Source organism: Mustela erminea, chromosome X, assembly GCF_009829155.1.
Source record: "Mustela erminea isolate mMusErm1 chromosome X, mMusErm1.Pri, whole genome shotgun sequence".
Taxonomy (NCBI): Eukaryota; Metazoa; Chordata; class Mammalia; order Carnivora; family Mustelidae; genus Mustela; species Mustela erminea.
The window spans coordinates 75,317,398-75,343,596 of record NC_045635.1 but is presented as its reverse complement, the minus strand read 5'-3'; the positions used below and the strand labels follow the sequence as shown (position 1 = coordinate 75,343,596).

The following is a 26,199-nucleotide window of genomic DNA, read 5'->3' as shown; positions in this document are numbered from 1 at the left end:
CTTGGCTCAGGTCATGATCCCAAGGACCTGGGATCGAGGTCCACATTGGGGTCCCCGCTCTGTGGGGGAGCCTGCTTCCCCCCATCCCTCTGCTTGCCATTCCCCTGCTTGTGTGCTTATGCTCCCCTCCCCCCCCGTCAAATAAAATATTTTTTTAAAAAGACGTGTTTCTTTTACTACTAAGAACTTGTACACATTGATCTAATTTACTATGAAGGGTAAAAGCCTACATATTTTTGTATTTGAGAAAATAACTCAATTTCATCCCTTTTAAACAGTCAGCTATTAATAGACCAGTTGAATTAATAAAATAATCTTAGTCTCATAAATTTATGATTAGGGTAATAGAGGACTTTTCCCTCTTATATGCTAACATTGCTCATACAAAGTATGCTTAAATTGTATTGAATGAGATAAATAATATCAAGTCTTTTCAAATACATTGGTAATGGACAGTGGATATATAAAATATGGTATGAAAATTATAAAATATAACCTTCTATAAATATAAAAGGTGCTATGGTGTTTCAGTGAAGCTTGGAGTAAGCACCCAGCTACATTATGAATACATGAAATAAATATGCAATTAGAACAATATTTAAAATAGAAGTTTAATTGCAATGATTATGGCTCATTGGTGTAGTGATGAAAGTTCAAAAATCTAAATAATAGTAATTTCTTACATGAGTATAGTACTTTAGAAACTATCAAACAAATTCCTGTATTATTTAACCTAACTTTGCCTCAGTTTCCACTTTTTCAAAAATAAAGAAAATAAAACATACATAGAAGTATTGTAAGTATTAAAATAAAAACATTTTCAGATTATAAGGGAGAGTATCTAGAACATAGTACACACTTAAATATTAACTATTGTGTTTTTGTTCATTATTATATTATGTTTCAGAAGCATGACTTCTCTATGAAGAGTAAATATAAATATGATCACTATAATTTTTTAAATGTGAGAAAAAAAATATGGACTCTGAGTTTAAGTAACTTGGCCAAATGTGGCCATCTAGTCAGATGTAGAACTGTAATTAAAATCAAAATTATTTGGTTCACATTCAAATGCTCTTTCCATTATACCACATAACGTTATGATCAAAACATCTGGAATTGTGAAGAAAGAATCTATGAGAGAGTGAGAGGTTTCTGAGCTTACAGCATCCTGAGCTTACAGCATCCCAAGGACACATCAAGAAAAAGAGAAGGGGACAGAAAACTTATTTCAAGAAATAATAACAAAAAACCTCTCTAAACTGGAGAAGAAAACAGACACCCAGGTCCAGGAAGCAAAAAGATACCTTAGTAATATAAACCCAGGGAAGTCCATACCAAGACAATAATATCCAAATGGCTAAAAGTAATGATAAAGAGAATTTTAAAAGCAGCAAGAGAAAAAAAAAGTTTACTTAAAAGGAAAACCCCATAAGTCTATCATCTAATTTTTCAGCAAAAACCTCAGGCCAGAACGAAATGGCATAATACATTCAAAGTGCTATAAGAAAAAAAAAAAAAAGCAACCAAGAATGATCTACTCAGAAAAGTTATCACTCAGAATAGAAGAGAGAATAAAAAAAGTTTCCCAAGCAAGAGTTTGTTTTCACCTTTAGACAGACCTTAGAAGAAATTTTAGAGAGAAATTTTAGAGAGAAATCTTTAAGTGTAAAGAAAAGGCAAAACTAGAAATAAATTATAAATGGGGAAAAAATCACAGGTAAAAACAAACAGAGAGAAAAGGTAGTAGATTAATCATTTATAAGACAGTATAGGGGTTAGAACACAAAAGTAGATAAAATCAATTATATCTACCAAAATTAGGTAAGGGATACATAAAATTAAAAAAAAAATGTAAAATAGGGGGGACAAGATTGCAGGGAAGTAGGAGGAGGCGCCTTTGCAACCTGTATCCTAAAGTGAGCTGATTACCTACCAAAGAACTCTGATCACCCTTGAAATCAGCCTGAGATCAGAATTATACACGTCTGGATCTCTACAGGGGCAGAAGACACCAGTGGGCAGATAAAGCGGAGTGGAAATTTTGAACTGATATCGGAAGATAAACATAAGGGGGAGGGAGCCACCAGAGATGACCAATTAGAAATTAATACCCCAATACAAGAGTGCCCTGCGTCTGGGGACCAGCATTAACTTGGAGTCTGGCTGAAAGCACTCCAAAAGAGCAAAGGATCACGGGGGGAAATTGTGGGAATCGGGGCGTCTAGGGACAGGGGCTTAAGTCCCCAGGCCTAGGATAGCCTCCCCTGGCGCTGAGCCAGAGAGAGTGCGGTGAAGAAACCAGGTCTTGGTCCCTGAGTCGCCAGCACGCCCGAGATTGCGTGGGTTCTGGCTCCTGTGAGGGGATGGGAGCCACACCAGATGGCAGAACGCGCGAGCCCTGCTACAGAGCCTGAGATGCGTGCGCCCCTCATCCTCCCCTGAGAGAGGTACAAAAGCCCAGCCGGCGCTCTTTGACACGCCATTGTTTGACGCGCCATTGTTTCAGAGCCTAAGATGTGCACGTGACCCACAGCCTCCCGTGAAAGAGGTGCGTAAAAGCCAGGCACTTTTAGACCCAGAAAGACCAAGCACTCCTAGCCTGAGCCAGCGGGAAAATCTCCTGATCGTTGCTTGGAACCTCTCTGGTGGTCTGGAACTCCCAGACAGCCGCCGCTGCCGTGGTTTTGGGTACAAGCAGAACATCCTGCATCACCAGGGACTGCGACTCGGAACCTGCTCCGCCAGCAACCAGGGGGAAATTTAATGGGCTCTGCAACACACACAGAACAGACTGAGACTTCTCTTTGAGAGGGAGATCAGGGTGCAGTTTGCTTTCCTCTAAACCTACAAAAACCATCAAAAGCGGTCAAGGCGAGAGGGAGAAAAAAAAAAAAAAAAAAAAGCTGAACAAACATAAAAACCTCCAGAGAAAAAAGCCTGAAAAAACCCATGTACTCAGATTCCACCCCCTTGAGGGGGACTGGAGGACTTAACTCAGGGAACATCATTGACTGAAAACCCACGTGGAAGGCCCCTCTCCCAGAAAACCAACCGGGAAAGAAAAAAAAAAAAAAAAGACTACAAGAGAACCACCACCACTACTTCATAGGACAACTTTTATTCTTAATTTGTTCCCACTATTCTGGTTCTTTTTTTTTATATAGATAATTTTTTAAGATATTTACCATCACAGTGAGCTGTCCAGGACATCAAATTCCATAATAAACTTCTAACCTGAACTTTTTCATACATACAACTGTGTTTCTCTTTTGCATTTCTATTTTTTGAATTTTTTAATATTTTAGTTTAGTTTAGTCTAGTTTATTCCTAATTATTTTTATTTTCTAATATTCATACAGAGCTAAACTTCAAAGTAATCCCCTATCCCCAATCAATACTACCCCTATAGGTAAACCAATTTTTAATCCCCCTTTATCCTAGGAAAATTGAGTCCTTTAACAAAGATATCAAGATACATCCAGGAAGGATCAAAACAACCCTCCTCGCCCACACTGAGAATTTATAACCACTCTCCCATCTGTTTCTTCCACCAGTATTTCTGTGTTTTTGTGTTTGTCCTGACAGTATAAAAATGTTACACTTGGGGTTCTTTTTGATGGGGTTCTTCCTTCATTTGAATATACATATATATATATGTATATATATGTTTTCTCTTGTTATATACTTTTATCAGTCTTTTTGTTTGCTTGTGATTGTATACCTCATAAATCTTACCTTGGGGCCCATTTGGGCTGAACCTTCTCTTTCATCTTCCCTTTCTTCCCTCTCTCTCTCTTTTTTATTCTTTTTCTTTTCTTTTTTTCTCTCCTATGGGTGGGGAATCCTGATTGCTCAGAAGTGTTCCAGGGTGCAACCTGACTGCACCACGGTCAATATATCCAGCTACATCTGTTCAGTCATCTCTCACCAAAATGACTAGGAGGAGGAAAGCCCAACAGAAGAAAAATACAGAGAATGGACCCTCTGCAACAGAGTTAACGGCTATCAACATAGACAATATTTCAGAAAGAGAAGTCAGGCTAACAATTATCCAGGAAATAGCTAGGTTGGAGAAAGCCATGGATCACCAAACGGAATTGATTAAGGCCGAACTGAAAGCGACCAGACAGGATATTCGCAATGTTAGGGCAGAGCTAAAAGCTACCAGGGCTAAGGTTCACAATGCTCTCAATGAGTTCCAATCTAATCTAAATTCTCTCAACGCTAGGGTAACTGAGACAGAAGATAGAATTAGTGATCTGGAGGACAAACAGATAGAGAGAAAGGATCAAGAGGAAGCCTGGAACAAACAGCTTAGAAACCACAAAAACAGAATCAGGGAAATAAATGATGCCATGAAAAGTTCCAACATCAGAATTATTGGAATCCCTGAAGGGGAGAGGAAAGAAAGAAATCTCGAAGATATAGTGGAACAAGTTTCTCATAAAAATTTTCCCAATCTCATGAATGGAACCAGCATTCATGTACTAGAGGCCGAATGGTCTCTACCCAAGATTATAGATTCCAGAAAAACATCACGACACCTGATAGTCAAATTGAGGAATCATAATTGTAGGTATAATATCTTGAAAGCCTCTAGGGCAAAGAGGCTCCTTACTTATAGAGGAAAGCCCATCAGAATAATGTCAGACCTGTCCACAGAGACCTGGCAAGCCAGAAAGGGCTGGCAAGATATATTCAGGGCACTAAATGCGAAGAACATGCAGCCAAAAGTACGTTATCCAGCAAGACTGACATTCAAAATGGATGGAGAGATAAAGAGTTTCCAAGACAGGCAAGGCTTAAAAGACTACGCAACCACCAAGCCAACACTGCAGGAAATATTAAGGGGGGGTTCTATAAAAGAGGAAAAATCCTAAGAATAACATTGAACAGAAATATAGAGACAATCTACAGAAAGAAAGACTTCAAAGGTAACACGATGTCAATAAAAACGTATCTATCAATAATCACTCTCAATGTGAATGGCCTAAACGCGCCCATAAAATGGCACAGGGTTTGCAGATTGGATAAAACGACAGGATCCATCCATATGTTGTCTACAAGAGATCCATTTTGAACCTAAAGATACACCCAGACTGAAAGTGAAGGGATGGAGAAGCATCTTTCATGCCAATGGGCCTCAAAAAAAGGCTGGGGTAGCGATTGTCATATCAGATAAATTAGATTTTAAACTAAAGACTATAGTCAGTGATACAGAAGGACACTAATTACATAATCCTTAAAGGGACTATCCACCACGATGATCTTACAATGGTAAATATCTATGCCCCCAAAATGGGAGTAGCCAATTACATAAGAAAACTGCTAATCAAGATAATGAGTCATTGATATGAATACATAAATAGTAGGAGATCTTAACATGCCTCTCTCAGAAATAGATCATCGAAGCAGAAAATCAATAAAGAAACAAGAACATTGAATGACACATTGGACCAGAAGGACCTCATAAATATATACAGAACATTTCACCCTAAAACAACAGAATACTCATTCTTCTCAAGTGCACGTGGAACCTTCTGAAGAACAGACCACATACTGGGTCACAAATCAGGACTCAAACAATACCAAAAGACTGAGATTATTCCCTGCATATTCTCAGATCACAATGCTTTGAAGTTGGAGCTCAATCATAAGGAAAATTTCAGAAGGAACTCAAACACCTGGAAGCTAAAGACCACCATGATTAAGAATGCTTGGATCAACCAGGAGATCAAAGAAGAACTGAATCAATTCATAGAAACCAATGAGAATGAGGACACTTTGGTCCAAAACCTATGGGATACAGCAAAGGCGGTCCTAAGGGGGAAATACATAGCCATCCAAGCCTCCCTCAAAAAATATTGAAAGATCCAGAACACACCAACTGTCTCTACACCTTAAAGAAATGGAGAATCAACAACAAATCAAACCAACTCCACACATAAGAAGGGAAATCATCAAGATTAGAGCTGAGATCAATGAGGTAGAAACCAGAGATAGAGTAGAATGTATCAATGAAACTAGAAGCTGTTTTTTTTTTGAAAGAATCAATAAGATCAACAAACCATTGGCCACACTAATTCAAAAGAAAAGAGAGAAATCCCAACTTCATAAAATTATGAATGAAAAGGGAGAGATCACAACTAACAACAAGGAAGAAGAAACAATCATCAGAGGTTATGATCAACACTTATATGCCAATAAGCTTATCAACCTAGATGAAATGGATGCATTCCTGGAAAACTATAAACTCCCAAAATTGAACCAGGAAGAAATTGACAACCTGAAAAGGCCTATGTCTAGTAACGAGATTGAAGCAGTGATCAAAAACCTCCCAAAAAACAAGAGCCCAGGACCTGATGGATTCCCTGTGGAATTCTACCAAACTTTCAAAGAAGAAATAACACCTATTCTCCTGAAGCTGTTTCAAAAAATTGAAGCAGAAGAAAAACTTCCAGACTCTTTATATGAGGCCAGCATTACCCTGATACCCCAACCAGGCAAAGACCCTACCAGAAAGGATTTCAGACCCATATCACTGTTGAATATTGATGCTAAGATTCTCAACAAGATCCCAGCAAACAGGTTCGAACAGCACATTAAAAAGATTATCCACCATGACCAGGTGGGATTCATCCCTGGACTACAAGGATGGTTCAACATTCACAAATCAATCAATGTGATAGAACAAATTAATATGAGAAAAGAGAAGAAACACATGGTCCTCTCAATTGATGCAGAAAAAGCAGTTGACAAAATCCAGCATCTGTTCCTGATTAAAACACTTCAAAGTATAGGGATAGAGGGAATATTCCTGAACTTCATCAAATCTATCTATGAAAGACCCACAGAAAATATCATCCTCAATGGGAAAAAGCTTGTAGAATTTCCTTTGAGATCAGGAACACGACAAGGATGCCCACTCTCCCCACTCCTGTTCAACATAGTATTAGATGTCCTAGCAACAGCAATCAGACAACAAAGAGAAATAAAAGGTATCCAAATTGGCAATGAAGAAGTCAAACTCTATCTCTTCACAGATGACATGATTCTTTATATGGAAAACCCAAAAGACTCCACTCCCAAACTACTAGAACTCATACAGCAATTCAGCAACGTTGCAGGATACAAAGCCAACGTGCAGAAATCAGTGGCTTTCTTATACACTAACAATGAAAATACAAAAAGGGAAATTAGAGAATCGATTCCATTTACTATAGCACCAAGAACCATAAGATGCCTGGGAATAAACCTAACCAAAGAGGTAAAGTATCTGTACTCAAGGAACTACAGACCACTCATGAAAGAAATTGAAGAAGACACAAAAAGATGGAAGACCATTCCATGTTCTTGGATTGGAAGAGTAAACATTGTTAAAATGTCTCTACTGCCTAGAGCAATCTACTTTTAATGCCATTCCAATCAAAATTCAGCTGGTATTCTTCAAAGAGCTGGAGCAAATAATCAAAAACTTTGTATGGAATCAGAAGAGACCCCGAATCGCTAAATTAATGTTGAAAAACAAAAATAAAACTGGGCGTATCACTTTACCTGATTTCAAGCTTTACTACAAAGCTGTTATCACCAAGACAGCATGGTACTGTCATAAAAACAGACACATAGACCAGTGGAACAGAGTAGAGAGCCCAGATATGGACCCTCAACTCTATGGTCAAATAATCTTCGACACATCAGGAAAAAATATACAGTGGAAAACAGTCTCTTCAATAAATGGTGCTGGGTAAACTGGACAGCTATATGTAAAAGAATTAAACTCGACCATTCTCTTACACCGTAAAAAAAGATAATCTCAAAATAGATAAAAGACCTCAACGTGAGACTGGAATCCATCAGAACCCTAGAGGAGAACATAGGCAGTAACCTCTTCAATATCAGCCACAACAACTTCTTTCAAGATATGTCTCCAAAGGCAAAGGAAACAAAAGAGAAAAGGAACTTTTGGGACTTCATCAAGATCAAAAGCTTCTGCACAGCAAAGGAAACAGTCAACAAAATAAAGACACAACCCACAGAATGGGAGAAGATATTTGCAAATGACAGTACAGTGGAAAAAAAGTCTCTTCAATAAATGGTGCTGGGAAATCTGGGCAGCTATATGTAGAAGAATGAAACTCGACCATTCTCTTACACCGTACACAAAGATAAACTCAAAATAAATAAAAGACCTCAACGTGAGACAGGAATCCATCAGAATCCTAGAGGAGAACATAGGAAGTAATCTCTTTGATATCAGCCACAGCAACTTCTTCAAGATATGTCTCCAAAGGCAAGGAAAACAAAAGCCAAAATAAACTTCTGCGACTTCATCAAAATCAAAAGCTTCTGCACAGCAAAGGAAAGAGTCAAGAAAACAAAGAGGCAACCCATGGAATGGGAGAAGATATTTGCAAATGACAGGACAAACAAAAGGTTCATATACAGGATCTATAAAGAACTCCTCAAACTCAACACGCACAAAACAGATAGTCATATCAAAAAATGAGCAGAAGATATGAACAGACACTTCTCCAATCAAGACATACAAATGGCTATCAGACACATGAAAATATGTTAATCATCAGTAGCCCTCAGGGAGATTAAATTTGAAACCACATTGAGATATCACCTTATACCAGTTAGAATGGCCAAAATTATCAAGACAGGAAACAACATTTGTTATAGGGGATGTGGAGAAAGGGGAACCCTCTTCCACTGTTGGTGGGACTGCAAGTTGGTGCAGCCTCTTTGGAGAACAGTGTGGAGATTCCTCAAGAAATTAAAAATAGAACTTCCCTATGACCCTGAAATTGCTCTACTGGGTATTTACCCCAAAGATATAGATGTAGTGAAAAGATGGTCCATCTGTACCCCAATGTTTATAGCAGCAATGGCCACGGTCACTGAACTGTGGAAAGAACCAAGATTCCCTCAATGGACGAATGGGTAAGGAAGATGTGGACCTTATACACTATGGAGTATTATGCCTCCATCAGAAAGGATGAATACCCAACTTTTGTAGCAACATGGACAGGACTGGAGGAGATTATGCTGAGGGAAATAAGTCAAGCAGAAAGAGCCAATTATCATATGGTTTCACTTATTTGTGGAGCATAACAAATAGCATGTTGGACATGGGGAGTTAGGAGAAGGGAGTTGGGGGAAATTGAAGGGGAGGTGAACCATGAGAGACTATGAACACTGAAAAACAATTTGAGAGGTTTTAAGTGGTGGAGGGGTGGGAGGTTGGGGATACCAGGTGGTGGATATTAGAGAGGGCACGGATTGCATGGAGCTCTGGTTGTGGTACAAAAACAATGAATGCCATTATGCTGAAAATAAATTTTAAAATTAACAAAAATATAAAGTAAAATTAAAAAAAAAAGCTTTTGCGCAGTGAAGGAAACCATGAACAAAACAAAAATTAATCTACTGAATGGGAGAAGGTATTTGCTAGTGATATATCCAATAAGGGGTAAATATCCCAAATATATTCAGAACTTATAACTCAACACCAAAGCAAACATATAATTTGAATAAAAAATAGACAGAGGACCTGGATAGACATTTTTTCAAAGAAGACATACAAATGGCCAACAGGTACATGAAAAGATGCTTAACGTCAGTAATCGTCAGGGAAATGCAAATTAAAACAACAATGAGATACCACCTCACACCTGTCAGAATGGTTAAAATAAAAAACCAAGAATTAGCAAGTATTAGCAGGGATGTGGAGAAGAAGAAGCTTGGTGCACTGTTGGTGGTAATGTAAATTGGTGCAGCCACTGGGGAAAATAGTGCGGCGATTCCTCAAAAAATTAAAAATAGAATTACCATAGTTACCAGTAATTGCACTACTGAGCTTATCCAAGGAAAATGAAAAAATCACTACTTCAAAAAGATATAGGCACTCCTATGTCTACTGCAGCATTATTTACAATAACCAAGATATGGAGGCAGCCAAAGTATCTATCAGTAGAGGAATGGATGAAGAAGATGTGGTATATATATACAAGGGAATATTACTCAACCATAAAAACAAATGAGATCTTGCCTTTTGTGGGAGGACGGGGTGGCTCAGTCAGTTAACTATCTGCCTTGGGCTCAGGTCATGATCTCAGGGTCCTGGGATTGAGCTCTGCATCATGCTCTCTGCTCAGCAGGGAGCCTGCTTCACTTCCTCTCTCTCTATGCATGCCTCTCTGCCTACTTGTGATCTTTGTCTGTCAAATAAGTAAATAAATAAAATCTTTCCAAAAAATCTTTAATTAAAAAAAATCTTGAGAGACTATGGACTCTGAAAAACAAACTGAGGGTCTTGAAGGGGTGGAGGATGGGAGGTTGGGGGAACAAGGTGGTGAGTATTAGGGAAGGCATGTATTGCATGGAGCACTGGGTGTGATGCAAAAACAATGAATACTGTTACACTGAAAAGAAATAAAAAAATAAAAAAAATAAAATAAAAAAATGTTAAAGAAGACATCACATACATAAAACAGAAGAGAATAAAAAATTAATGTTTTTAGAATGGGTTTGAACTTAATGAACAACTTAATATGGACTGCTATAGTTTAAGATGTTATATATGAGCCTGATGATAACCACGTCAAAAACTTATAATAGATCCAAAAACAATAAAGAAAAAGGAATCCAAGCATAACATTAAAGAAAGCCATTAAACTACATCAAAGACAGCAAGAGAAGAAAGAAACAACAGAACTACAAGAAACAACCAGAAAACATTTGACAAAATGACAATAAGTACATACTCAGCAATAATTAATTTAAATGTGGATAGACTAAAAGCTCCAAACTAAAGACATAGGTGACTGAATGGCTAAAAAATTAATTAATTAATTAATTAAGAAACAAACAACAAAATTTACCTAAATATTGCAGGAGACTTACTTCAGCCCTAATCTGTACTTACTGAAAGAAAAAGGATAGAAAATGATGTACCATGCAGATGGAAGGGAAAAAATAAAAAGCTGGTTAGCAATGCATATATCAAACAAAATAGATGTTAAAACAAAAAGTATAGCAAGAGACAAAGAAAGATACTATAAGATATAAGATACTATATAATAGTAAAGGAATCAATTATAAATATTTATGCACTAAAAATCGGAGAACCTGAACACATAAAACAAATATTAAAGAACATGAAAAAGGAATTTGAAAGTAATACAATAATAGTAGAAACTATAACACCCTACTTACATCAAAGGATAGGTTATCCAGAAAGAAAGTCAACAAGAAAACATGGCTTTGAATGACACATTAGACCAGATCAACCTAACAGATATATATAGAATATTCCATGTAAAACTAGCAGAATACACCTTCTATTGAACTGAACATGAACATCCTTCAAGAGAGGTTACATGTTAGGTTACAAACAAGTTTTGATATCCAAGATTAAAATTATATCAAGCATTTATTTCTTTGACCACAACAGTATGAAACTCGAAATCAATTACAAAAAAATATCAGGAAAAAAGCATATATGTGAAGGCTAAACAATATGCTACTAAACAACCACATGTTCAATGAAAAAAAATCAAAGAAGAAATTAAAAATATATGTAAATAAGTAAAAAAGGAAATGTAACAGTACAAAATCTTTGGGGTGCAGCAAATACAGTTCTTAGAAGGAACTTTGTAGCAATACATGCCTAACCCAAGTAACAAAAAAAATATCAAATAAACAACTTTACACCTAAAAGCGTCAGAAAAAGAGCAAACCTGAAAGCTCCTAGAAGTGAGAAAATTATAAAGATTAGAGTGATAATAAATAAAATACAGATGGCAACAACAGCAAAAAACAAAAACAAAACAAAATAAAACAAAAACAAAAACAAAAAAAATCCAAGAAAAACACAGTAGAAAAGGTCAATGAAAACAAGATCTGAGTCTTTGAAAAAAACGAATTAATAAGTCTTTAGTCTGACTAATCAGGCAAAAGAGGGAAGGCTCAAATACTTTAATCAGAAATCAAGGAGGAGAAATAACAAGTGACACCACAGAAATATGAGGGATTATAAGAGAATATTATGAAAAATTATATGCCAATAAACTGGATAATTTCCTAGAAACACAATCTTCTAAAACTGAATCAGGAAGAAATATAAAATTTGGACAGACTGACTTTGAGTAATGAAATTGAATGAATAATCAAAAAACTGCTAACAAACAAAATAGTCCAGGATGAGATAGCTTCACAGGTATATTCCATCAAACATTTAAAGGAGAGTTCATACTTTTTCTCTCAAACTATTCTAAAAAGTAGAAGAAGAAGGAAAACATCCAAATTCATTCTCTGAGGCCATTTTCCTGATGCCAAAATTCGACAAAACAGGAAAAAATATACATTGGAAAAAAGACAGTCTCTTCAATAAATGGTGCTGGGAAAACTGGACAGCTATAAGTAGAAGAATGAAACTCGACCATCCTCATACACCATACACAAATATAAACTCAAAATGGATAAAAGACCTCAACGTGAGACAGGAATCCATCAGAATCCTAGAGGAGAACATAGGAAGTAACCTCTTCAACATTAGCCACAGCAACTTCTTTCAAGATACGTCTCCGACGGCAAGAAAACAAAAGCGAAAATAAACTTTTGGGACTTCATCAAGATCAAAAGCTTCTGCACAGCAAAGGAAAGAGTCAAGAAAACAAAGAGGCAACCCATGGAATGGGAGAAGATATTTGCAAATGACAGTACAGACAAAAGGTTGATATCCAGAATCTATAATGAACTCCTCAAACTCAACACACACGAAACAGACAATCATATCAAAAAATGGGCAGAAGGAATGAACAGACACTTCTCCAATCAAGACATGCAAATGGCTATCAGACACATGAAAAAATGTTCATCATCACTAGCCCTCAGGGAGATTCAAATGAAAACAACATTGAGATATCACCTTACACCAGTTAGAATGGCCAAAAGTAACAAAACAGGAAACAACATGTGTTGGAGAGGATGTGGAGAAAGGGGAACCCTCTTTCACTGTTGGTGGGAATGCAAGTCGGTGCATCCTCTTTGGAGAACAGTGTGGAGATTCCTCAAGAAATTAAAAATAGAACTTCCCTATGACCTTGCCATTGCACTACTGGGTATTTACCCCAAAGATACAGATGTCGTGAAAAGAAGGGCCATCTGTACCCCAATGTTTATAGCAGCAATGGCCACGGTCGCCAAACTATAGAAAGAATCAAGATGCCCTTCAACGGACAAATGGATAAGGAAGATGTGGTCCATATACACTATGGAGTATTATACCTCCATCAGAAAGGATGAATACCCAACTTTTGTAGCAACATGGACAGGACTGGAAGAGATTATGCTGAGTGAAATCAGTCAAGCAGAGAGAGTCAATTATCATATGGTTTCACTTATTTGTGGAGCATAACAAATAGCATGGAGGACAAGGGGTGTTAGAGAGGAGAATGAAGTTGGGGTAAATTGGAAGGGGAGGTGAATCATGAGAGACTATGGACACTGGAAAACAATCTGAGGTGTTTGAAGTGGCAGGGGGGTGGGAGGTTGGGGTACCAGGTGGTGGGTATTATTGAGGGCACAGATTGCATGGAGCACTGGGTGTGGTGAAAAAATAATGAATACTGTTTTTCTGAAAATAAATAAATTACTTTAAAAAAAGATATGATATTAAAAGAGAACCACAGGCCAATATCTTGGATGAACATAGATGCAAAAAACCATTACAAAAATATTAGGAAACCAAATTTAACAATACATTAAAAGGATTACTTACCATGATCAAGTGTAAATGATTTCAGAGATTAAAAGTATTTCAGTTTTGACACATCAGTTAATAGGATACATAACATAAATGAAAGAAAGGATAAAAACCATAAGATCATTTCAATAGATGTAGGAAACATATTAACAAAATACATTTGTGCAACAAAGTAGATTCAGAGAGAACACATATCAATATTAAAGAGGTCATATCTTAAGAACTCACAGTGAACATCATAATCAATGGTGAAATAATGAAAGCTTTTCTTCTAAGATCAGAAACAAGATCAGGAGCAAGGTAAGGATGTCCACTCTCAGCACTATATTCAACATAGTACTGGAAGTCATAGTTATGGTGATCAGACAAGAAAAAGAAATTAAAAAGTATCCAAATTGGCAAAGAAAAAGTAAAACTGTGCTGTTTGCAGATGACATGATGCATGATATAGGGTTTCATATATATAACACCAGATTCCACCGAAAAACTATTAGAACTGATAAATGAGTTCAGTAAAGTTACAGAATACAAATTAATATACAGAAATATTTTGCATTTCCATACACTAATAATGAAGAAGCATAATGAGAAATTAAGAAAATAATCACATTTGGAATTGCACCAAAAAATAGCTAGGAATAAATTCAATCAAGGAAGTTAAAGAATTGTACTCTGAAAACTATAAGATATTGATGAAAGAAATTGAAGACAACACAAATGAATGGAAATCCATACCATGCTCTTGGGTTAGAAAAATTAATATTGTCAAAATGTCCAAACTAGCCAGAGCAATTTAGAGATTTGTTGTAATCAATATCATAGTACCAATAACATATTTCAAAACACTAGTACAAATAATCTTAAAATTTGTATAAAACCATAAAAGCAAGCTTGAAAAAAGAAAAACAAGGCTGGAGTTACCAGTTCCAGATTTCAAGATGCACTAAAAGGCTATAGTAATCAAATAGTAGGGCACTAGTACAAAAATAGACAAATAGATCATTAAAACAGGATAGAAATCCCAGAAATAAACCCACATATATATAGTCATTCAACCTATGACAAAGCAAGGAAGAAAATTTAATGGGGGAAAAGATAGTCTTTTCAATTAATGGTTTGGGACAACTATATGCAAAAGAATGAAAATGGAGCACCTTATTACACCATACACAAAAATAAATTCAAATTGGGTTAAAGGCTTAAATATGAGACCTGATATCATAAAACTCCTAAAAGAAAATGCATGCAATAATTTCTTGGAAATATACCTCAGCAACATTTTATGGACATATTTCCTCCAGTTAAGAAAACAAAAGCAAAACTTAGGTCTTGGGACAACACCCAAACAAAAAGGTCTTGCAAAGCAAAGGAAACTATCAACAAAATGAAAAGTCAGTCTACTGAATGGGAGAACATACTTGTGAATGATATATCTAATAAGGGGTTAACATCCAAAACATATAAAGAATCTATACAACTTAACACCAAAACTAAACAACCAGATTACAAAACAAACAGGGGACCTGAATAGATATATTTTCATAAAAGACATACAGATTACTAACAGACACATGAAAAGATGATCCACGTCACTAATAATCAGGAAAATTCTAATGAAAACTAAAATGAGATATCACCTCATGCCAGTCAGAATGGCTAGCATGAAAAATACAAGAAATGATAAGTGTTGATAACGATGCAGAGAAATGCCAAACCTTGTGCTCTCTTGGTGGGAATATATATATTGGCACACAATGAGATATCATGTCACACTTGTCAGGACAAACAAAATAAAAAACAAAAGAAACAACAAATGTTGGTGAGAACATGGAGAAAAAGAAACCCTTGTGCACTGTTGATGGGAATGTATGCTGGTGCAACCACTGTGGCAAAAACTATGTAGTTCTTCAAAAATTTAAAAATAGAAATATCTATAACCCAGTAATTACACTACTGGGTATTTAACCAAAAAAAGTAAATACACTGATTTGAAAAAATACTGCTTGTATTCTGTTTATTTTAGCATCATTGATAATAGCTATGATATGTCAACAACCTAAGTGTCCATCAATAGATGAAGAGATAAAGACGTACTATATGTATAAAAACAAATATTACTTAGCCATAAAAAAGTGAGATACTGCAATTTGCAGCAACATAAATGGACCTAGAAAGTATTACAAGGGAACTAAGAGACATGGGATGGGAAATACCATGTGATTTCACTTGTATGTGAAATCTAAAAACAAAACAAATGAACAAAAAAAAAATCACAAGAACTTACTCTAAAGTACAGAAGACAAATTGATAGTTGCCAGAGGGAAAGTGAGTGGGGCGGTGGGAATCATAGATAAATGGGATTAAGAGATACAAGCTTTTAATTCTAAAATTAATATGTTACAAAGATGAAAAGTACAACATAGAGAATATAGTAATTAATATTAAATGGGAACATATGGTGATTATACTTATGGTAAGTGCTGAGTCTTATATAGAATTATTGAATCACTATGTTGTGTGCCTCAAAATAATGTAGCACTCTATCTCAATTATACTTTCATAATAATAATGATAATAATAATAACATCTTTACTTTGTTTCACAACCACAAACACATTCCCACAACTATTAGATAGCTGTAACTACTGAACAGTATTTATCAGGGGATTCCTAAAAACTAGTAAGAAGGGAAGAAACAAAATGAAACACATGCAATGCATCCAGTTTCACTTAAATTAATCTATTAACGTCGCATACTCAAGCTCACACAAGAACTGCTTCAGCACAATATAAAAAGGTCAAAACATTAAAATCACTTAAAGTACAGAAAAAACAAATGAACAAAGAAATATGCTGCTAGTATAGATATGTCAAGATTAAAGATTAATGGTGAGGTTCTTTATATAACAATTTAGATTTTTATGACTGATTTCAAGATTTATTTTCTGTGTGTGTGTTTAAAGATTTTATTTACTTAATTTTAAAATTTTTATTTATTTTTCAAATTCCTTTTCAGTGTTCCAAAATACATTGTTTATGCACCACACCCAGTGCTCCATGCAATACATGCCCTCCACAAACCCACCACCAGGCTCAACCAATCTCCCACCCCCCACCCCTCCAAAACCCTCAGTTAATTCCTCAGAGTCCACAGTCTCTCATGGTTCATCTCCCCCTCCAATTTCCCCCAACTCACTTCTCCTCTCCATCTCACCATGACTTCTGTGTTTTTCCTTATGCTCCACGAATAAGTGAAACCATATGATAATTGACTCTCTCTGCTTGGTTTATTTCACTCAGCATAATCTCTTCCAGTCCCATCCATGTTGCTACAAAAGTTGGGTATTCATCCTTTCTGATGGAAGCATAATACTCCATGGTATATATGGACCACATCCTCTTTATTCATTCGTCTCCTGAATGTGGTTCTTTCCACAGTTTGGCAACTGTGGCCATTGCTGCTATGAACATTGGGCCCTTCTTTTCACTGCATCTGTATCTTTGGGGTAGATACCCAGTAGTGCAATTGCAGGGTCATAGGGAAGCTCTATTTTTAATTTCTTAAGGAATCGCCACACTCTTCTCCAAAGGGACTGCACCATCTAGCATTCCCACCAACAGTGTAAGAAGGTTCCCCTTTCTCCACATCCTCTTCAACACTTGTTGTTTACTGTCTTCTTAATTTTGGCCATTCTAACTGGTATAAGGTGGTATCTCAATGTGGTTTTGATTTGAATCTCTCTTATGGCTAGTGATAATAAACATTTTTTCATGTGTCTGTTAGACATTTGTATGTCTTCACTGGGGAAGTGTCTTTCATGTCTTCTGCCCATTTTTTTTTACATGATTATCTGTTTTGTGTGTGTTAGGTTTGAGAAAATCTTTGCAGATCCTGGATATCAGCCCTTTGTCTGTACTTTCATTTGTGAGTATCTTCTCCCATTCTGTGGGTTGTGTCTTTATTTTGTTGACTGTTTCCTTTGCTGAGCAGAAGCTTTTGATCTTGATGAAGTCCCAAAAGTTCATTTTTGCTTTTGTTTTCTTTGCCTTTGGAGACGTATCTTGAAAGAAGTTGCTGTGGCTAATGTTGAAGAGGTTACTGCCTATGTTCTCCTCTAAGATTCTGATGGATTCCTGTCTCACATTGAGGTCTTTTATCCATTTTGAGTTTATCTTTGTGTATGGTGTAAGAGAATGGTCGAATTTCTTTCTTGTACACATAGCTGTCCAATTTTCCCAGCACTATTTATTGAAGATACTGTCTTTTCTCCACTGTATATTTTTTCCTGCTTTGTTGAGGATTAGTTGACCATAAAGTTGAGGGTCCATATCTGGGCTCTCTACTCTGTTCCACTGGCCTATGTGTCTGCTTTTAAACCAGTACCTTGCTGTCTTGGTGATCAGAGCTTTGTAGTAAAGCTTGAAATCAGGTAACGTGATGCCTCCAGTTTTGTTTTTCTTTTTCAGCATTTCCTTACAATTGGGGTCTCTTCTGATTCCATACAAATTTTAGGATTGTGTGTTCCAGCTGTTTTAAAAATCCCAGTGTAATTTTGATCAGGATGGCATTGCAAGTATAGATTTCTCTAGGCAGTATAGAAGGAAGAATTCTTTTCTTTTCTTTTTTTTTTTTAAGTGAGATTTCCACTTGGTCAAAATATCAAAGGACTGCAAATTACATTTTAAAATAGAAGCATGAGAAGTGAAATAAATCATTGTTTTAAATAACAGTGGAACAACATGTTAGGTCCATCTTTAAATGTGAAGTAGATGATAAAAAAAGATAGGTGTGTATATCCAGAGTGAAAATACTTTTGGAGCATTCAGAATATCCTGGAGCATTTTAAAATTTTATCAGCCCAAGAAAACAATGTGCAATTGAACTGATTGTTTAAACTCCATAATTAAAGAAATTTGTTTCTGTTAACCTTAACTCATAGAAATTCACATGTAATCGTACATTTTAACTTGGGAAAGAAAATGCATATTATTTATACTTTCACAAAGCATGTAAATAATTATTTTGTTAAGTATGTAAACAACATATGAAATTTATAATCTATTTGAATAAAATTATAGAAAGGTAGAATTATATCTTGAATGCCTCCTCAGACAAAACGTTGACTATGCTTAAACTGTAAGAGAAGAGAAATGAATAATTAAATCTGGAGGTACTTTAAAAATAATTACAGTAAATAAAAAAAAACCCATAAGGTCATGTTAATTTTTCTACCCAAATAATAATTACACATAATTTGGAAAAAATATCCAGTTTCAGTTATAAAAGATACCAAACTGACTGAATATCTTTTTTAGACATCAGTTCATGTTAAACATACTAAAAATGTGTTTGAAACAGTTGAAATTTTAATGTTTTATGACAACTGAAAAAGCCAAAACTTCTTAGAACAAACACAAATTAACAATTCATTCTAAAATGAAATATACATCATAATTAAGGCTTATCTTGATTTCTACTGTACCTTTCTTGAGTCCAGGGATGAAAGCTAGAAAAAGAGTTTCATAAAGTTAAGTACAATAAATATTGTGTCTTATTCCCAACATGTTATATTAATTTAACTAAACAAATATAAACTGTAATATATTGTAATATTCTTTCAACTTCATTCTTCAGAGAATGTGACAATGAAGGTAGGTATGGTAGATGATTTATAACCCATAAAATCTCTCTCTTGTAGTATATATTTTTTCTAAAATCAGACCAAGCCTGTGCTATTTGCTAACCTACTGAGTAGTGATTAGTCATTTCCCTATAGGGAATGTATTAAGTCAATATTTTGAAAGATCTCAGTGGATTTTCTAGTTTTATTACCTGTGATAGCAAAGTAGAGTCCTCTATTGAAATTTTCTGATGGAACTTACTACAGGAAATGGAGTATAAAAAAAACAAAACCAAACAAACTAACAAAAACATTAGTTTTGACTTAACAGCTTGCTCTGCTTCCAAATCTGAGGTGGAAAAAAATAATGGGATAAAACAAAAATCAACAGACACTAATTTGAGGATGACCCAATAGAATTATTCTTATCTGGGTTAAGACACTTTATAATATACCTTTTATCACAGCTAAAATTCATTTCTCATAATTAGAGTATTGGAGATCAGAGATCATTACCATTATGTCCCAGGAAAATAAATTTAGGCTTGCATTATGGACTTCCTTGAAAACACTAAGATTATGTTTGACCTGGGATAACTAAAAAAGTCTATTTTTTGCACAAAATAATTATATGTTTACAAGCACTTGGATATATGTTGATCTGGACAATTACCAAAATTATTCTTTGTTAAAATTTTAGTATCAACAGTAGAAACAGTTTCCTGATATAGTTAATAATATGCATGTAAGTATAAAAAACAATAAAGATAAATATTTTGAACAAGTTTAAAAATAAGTTTTAAATAACATTAGAACATTACTGAGAAAGGAAAGGTTTAAGGTATAGTCTGGGAAAGATAGGAGGTCCCTGACTCCCCCGACTAGGTTCAAACAGGGAGCTATGTAACCAAACTCACAGAAATCCCAAATGCTGAGGCATACAAAACCAGAGATAAGGGTACAAACCAGAATACTTGGCTCTGAATGTTAATAAGGTTTGTTTTTTAGTTTTTTGTTTTGACTTTTTCTTTTCTTTTTTTTTCTTTCTTTCTTTCTTTTTTTTTTTTTCAGTTATATTGTAATCATGGAAAATGACCAGATCTCAAAGAAAAAGTAAACCTTTAAGGATGTTATCAATAGTCCTTGTTCAAACCAAGATGGCACAAGAATCTCACAAGGACACAAGATTCCCAGTCAGTTCTCAAAAAAAGGACTACCACTACAAGCACATAGTGGCAAATCATTCGGGACCTTTTTCACTCTAGAGAGCTCTTTTCTTTCCTTTCTGTTCTCCCTTTCACTTAACATATTTTCACTTCACTTCACCTTTTTGTGTCCATGAGATTCATTCGTTGGCATCATGAGACAAGAATCCTGCAACCCTGTAACATTATGAAACTCAAGACATATAAAATGCTTAGAGAGGAAGAGTAGGTCAGAGACAGAAAAAGTGAGGATGAAAACAATATATCTATGCAATAATAATGATTAATAAAAGAACATTGCCTATTTTAAGTTTCATTGTTACATATACAACACATTTTTTTTAATATAAGGTGTTTCATCCATAAGTACTAAAACTGAATGGTAGTACTAGGTGAAGTGTAAGGACACACACACACACACACACACAACACCGTGCTTTCACAAGACACTTTGGGTGGAATCAATCTTCTAAATAAAATTCCACAAATACTCCACTCTTTATAAAATTGTTATACTTCCGTGATAATTATCTCACACACACACACACACACACACACACACACACACACACTTTTCTAACTTATTGTTGAAATTAATAGTCAACTCTGGTAATTATTAAATGTAGAATTTTCAAATAATATGGTATGCAAAAGAAAGGCTGCTTTATGCAGAGTGCTAAAGTACATGTTTTTATTTTAAGACTGCAATTTTAATGTGGGATGAACCTTATTTATCAAAATTTCTTATAATTTGGTAACTGAAAATAACAGAAAAAAATAAAATTGATCTAGACTCATTTCTAAGGGTAAAGAAGTATGAATAAAAAAAAGCAAAAGAGATGACATGACAATAATGGAAAAGAAACAAATACATTTAAAAAAAACATATCCTAGAAGGTGTTTAGCTCTTAAACTGAAAAATGAAAATTGGTTTACAAATCATTGAAGTCAAACATGGATAATTTTTCTTTAAAATTCAGCACAATAAGCAGACTCTGAATAAAATTTTCAGTTCTAATTCTTAAGAGACACAAACACATGACATGAAATGGTCAAAAAATGAAACCATTTTCCCTCTCTAAAATAATATAGGTACTAGGAGGAGTTAAGATGGCAGAGTATCAGGAAGACCTTATGCTTGCCTTATCCCTCAGACAAAACTAAATAATTACCAAGTCATTCTGAACACCCACGAAATCAGAGGACTGAAAGACCAAACTGCATAATTAGAGGGAGAAAAGTGGAAACATCATGAAAGACAGGAGGGGCAGTGATGTGATATGGAGGAGAAAAGATTCCCAGGTGCTGCACAGAGGAGGGAGCCCTGGTCATGGGGGGAGGGGGGAGATGCTGGGAGATAAAGCAGCATACAGGGAATAGTACACACACACACGCGCACGTCCCTAAAAGCACTGGCTGGGAAAATAAGAGGGGCTGATTATTGCAAGATTTTATTTATTTTTATTTATTTATTTATTTTAATTTTTAATTTTTTATAAACATATATTTTTATCCCCAGGGGTACAGGTCTGTGAATCGCCAGGTTTACACACTTCACAGCACTCACCATAGCACATACCTTCCCCAATGTCCATAACCCAACCACCCTCTCCCTAGAACCCTCCCCTTGGGAACCCTCAGTTTGTCTTGTGAGATTAAGGGTCTTTTATGGTTTCTCTCTCTCCCAATCACATCTTGTTTCCTTTATTCCTTTCCTAACCCCCAACCCCCCGACATTACCTCTCAACTTCCTCATATCAGGGAGATCATATGATAGTTGTCTTTCTCTGATTGACATAGTTTGCTAAGCATAGTACCCTTTAGTTCCATCCTCGTCGCACATGGCAATATTTCATTTCTTTTGATGGCTGCATAGTATTCCATTGTATATATACACCACTTCTTCTTTATCCATCTAAGTTCTTTCCATAGTTTGTATATTGTGGACATTGCTGCTATAAACATTCAGGTGCACATGCCCCTTAAGAGCACTACATTTGTATCTTTAGGGTAAATACCCAGGAGTACAATTGCTGGGTGGTAGGGCAGCTCTGTTTCCAACTTTTTGAGAAACCTCCATGCTGTTTTCCAGAGTGGTTGCACCAGTTTGCATTCCCACCAACAGTGTAGGAAAGCTCCCCTTTCTCTGCATCTTCGACAGCATCTGTCATTTCCTGACTTGTTAATTTTAGCCATTCTGACTGGTCAGAGGTGATATCTCATTGTGGTTTTGATTTGTATTTCCCTGATGCTGAGAGATCGGGAGCACTTTTTCATGTGTCTGTTGGCCATCTGGATGTCTTCTTTGTAGAAATGTCTGTTCATGTCTTCTGCCCATTTCTTGATTGGATTTTTTGTTCTTTGGGTGTTGAGTTTGATAAGTTCTTTATAGATTTTGGATACTAGCCCTTTATCTGATATGTCATTTGCGGATATCTTCTCCCATTCTGTCTGCTGTCTTTTGGTTTTGTTTACTGTTTCCTTTGCTGTGCAAAAGCTTTTGATCTTGATGAAGTCCCAATAGTTCATTTTTGCGATGTTCCTAGGAAGAAGTTGCTGTGGCTGATGTCAAAGAGGTTGCTGTCTGTGTTCTCCTCAAGGATTTTGATGGATTCCTTTCTCACATTGAGGTCCTTCATCCATTTTGAGGCTATTTTCGTGTGTGGTGTAAGGAAATGGTCCAGTTTCATTTTTCTGCATGTGGCTGTCCAATTTTCCCAACACCATTTGTTGAAAAGACTGTCTTTATTCCATTGGAATTCTTTCCTACTTTGTCGAAGATCTGTTGACCATAGAGTTTTGCGTCTATTTCTCGGCTCTCTATTCTGTTCCATTCATCCATGTGTCTGTTTTTGTGCCAGTACTATACTGTCTTGATGATGATAGCTTTGTAATAAAGCTTGAAGTCTGGAATTGTGATGTCACCAACTTTGGCTTTCTTTTTCAACATTCCTTTGGCTATTTGAGGTCTTTTCTGGTTCCATATAAATTTTAGGAGTATTTGTTTCATTTCTTTGGGAAAAAAATGGATGGGATTTTGATTGGTATTGCATTAAGTGTGTAGATTTCTTTAGGTAGCATAGACATTTTCACAATATTTGTTCTCCCAATCAATGAGCATGGAACATTTTCCATTTTTTTGTGTCATCCTCAATTTCTTTCATGTGTACTTTAAAGTTTTCTGTGTACAGATTCTTTGCCTCTTTGGTTAGGTTTATTCCTGGGTATTGTATGGTTTTGGGTGCAATTATAAATGAACTTTCCTCCTTAATTTCTTTTTCTTCTGTCTTGTTGGTGTACAGAAATGCTCCTGATTTCTGTGCATTGATTTTATATCCTGAAACTTTACTGAATATCTGTACAAATTCTAGCAGATTTGGAGTGGAGTCCTTTGGGTTTTCCACATAAAGTATATCATCCGCAAAGAGTGAGAGTTTGACTTCTTCTTTGCCAATTTGGGTTCCTTTAATTTCTTTTTTTGGTCTGATTGCTGAGACTAGGACTTCTAGTACTATGCTGAATATCAGTGGTGATAGTGGACATCCCTGCCATGTTCCTGACCTTAGTGGAAAAGCTCTCAGTTTTTCTCCATTGAGAATGATATTCGCTGTGGGTTTTTCATAGATGGATTTGATGGTATTGAGGTATGTACCCTCTATACCTACACGTTGAAGAGTTTTGATCAAGAAAGGATGCTGTACTTTGTCAAATGTTTTTCAGCATCTATTGAGATTATCATATGGTTCTTTTTCTTTCTTTTATTAATTTATTGTGTTACACTGATTGATTTGTGGATGTTGAACCAAACTTACAGCCCTGGAATTAATCCCACTTGGTTGTGGTGAATAATCCTTTTAATGTACTCTTGGATCCTATTGGCTAGTATTTGGGGGAGAATTTTTGCATCTGTGTTCATCAGGGATATTGGTCTCTAATTCTCTTCTTTGATGGGATCCTTGTCTGTTTTTGGGATCAAGGTAATGCTGGACTCATAAAATGAGTTTGGAAGTTTTCCTTCTATTTCTAGTTTTTGGAAAAGTTTCGGGAGGACTGGAATTAATTCTTCATTAAATGTTTGGTAGAATTCCCCTGGAAAGCCATCTGGCCCTGGGCTATTGTTTGTCGGGAGATTTTTGATAACCGCTTCAATCTCCTTACTGGTTATGGGTCTGTTCAGGTTTTCTGTTTCTTCCTGGTTCAATTGTGGTAGTTATATGTCTCTAGGAATGCATCTGTTTCTTCCAGATGGTCAAATTTGCTCATAACATGTTCTTATAATTGTATTTCCTTGGTGTTGGTTGTGATCTTTCCTCTTTCATTCATGGTTTTATATATTTGGGTCTTTTCTCTTTTCTTTTTGATAAGTCTGGCCAGGGGTTTATCAATCTTATTAATTCTTTCAAAGAACCACCTCCTAGTTTTGTTGATTTGTTCTATTGTTTTTGTATGTTTGCTTGTTTGGTTGGCTGATTGGATTCTATTTCATTGATTTCTGCTCTGATCTTTATTATTTAACTTCTCCTGCTGGGTTTAGTCTTTCTTTGCTGTTCTTTCTTCAGCTCCTTTAGGTGTAGGTTTAGGTTGTGTATTTGAGACCTTTTTTGTTTCTTGAGAAAGGCTTGTATCGTTATATACTTTCCTCTCAGGCCTGCCTTTGCTGTGTCCCACAGATTTTGAACCATTGTGTTTTCATTATCACTTGTTTCCATACATTTTTTTTTTTCAATTCTTCTTTATTTTCCTGGATGGCCCATTCATTCTTTAGAAGGAGGTTCTTTAGCCTCCATGTATTTGGGTTCTCTCCAAATTTCCTCTTGAGATTGAATTCTAGCTTCAGAGCATTCTGGTCTGAAAAGAGGGAGGGAATGATCCCAATCTCTTGGTACCAGTTGAGACCTGATTTGTGCCCCTGATTTGATCTATTTTGGAGAATGTTCCATGTGCACTAGAGAAGAATGTGTATGCTTTGGGATGGAATGTTCTGAATACATCTGTGATGTCCACCTGGTTCAGTGTGTCATTTAAGGCCTTTATTTCTTTGTTAATCTTTTCTTGGATGATCTGTTTATTTCAGCAAGGAGGTGTTGAAGTTCCCTACTAATATTGTATTATTTTCAATGTGTTTCTTTGATTTTGTTATTACTTGGTTTATATAGTTGGCTGCACTCATGTTAGAGGCATAGATATTTACAATTGTTAGACCTTCTTGTTGAACAGATCCTTTGAGTATGATATAGTGTCCTTCCTCATCTCTTATTATAGTCTTTGGCTTAAAATCTAATTGATCTGATATAAGTATTGCCACGCCAGCTTTCTGTTGATGTCCATTAGTAGTAGTAGTAAATTAGTGGTAAATTGTTTTCCATCCTGTCACTTTGAATCTGGAGGTCTCTTTGGGTATAAAATGAGTTTTTAATAGACAGCATATTATTGGGTTTTGTTTTTTTTTAATCCATTCTGATACCCTGTGTCTTTTTATTGAGACATTTTAGCTCATTTACATTCAAGGTAACTATTGAGAGATATGAATTTAGTGCTATTGTATTGCCTGTAAGGTGACTGTTACTGTGTATTGTCTTAGTTTCTTTCTGGTCTACTA

The 26,199-nt window shown here is 35.7% G+C and overlaps 1 protein-coding gene across 1 annotated transcript in view; it reads right to left on the bottom strand.

Annotated features, from left to right (window-relative positions):
- Nucleotides 1-18,869: 18,869 nt before the first annotated feature.
- Nucleotides 18,870-26,199, bottom strand: part of PCDH11X (protocadherin 11 X-linked) — a 452,651-nt gene continuing 445,321 nt past the window's right edge. Inside the window, exons 7-8 of the mRNA XM_032330412.1 lie at nt 19,258-19,281; nt 18,870-18,909 (exon numbers count right to left, since the gene is read on the bottom strand). Coding sequence (XP_032186303.1) covers nt 18,905-18,909; nt 19,258-19,281 — 29 coding nt within the window. The 3' untranslated portion in view covers nt 18,870-18,904. The remainder of the gene's footprint in view (nt 18,910-19,257; nt 19,282-26,199) is intronic.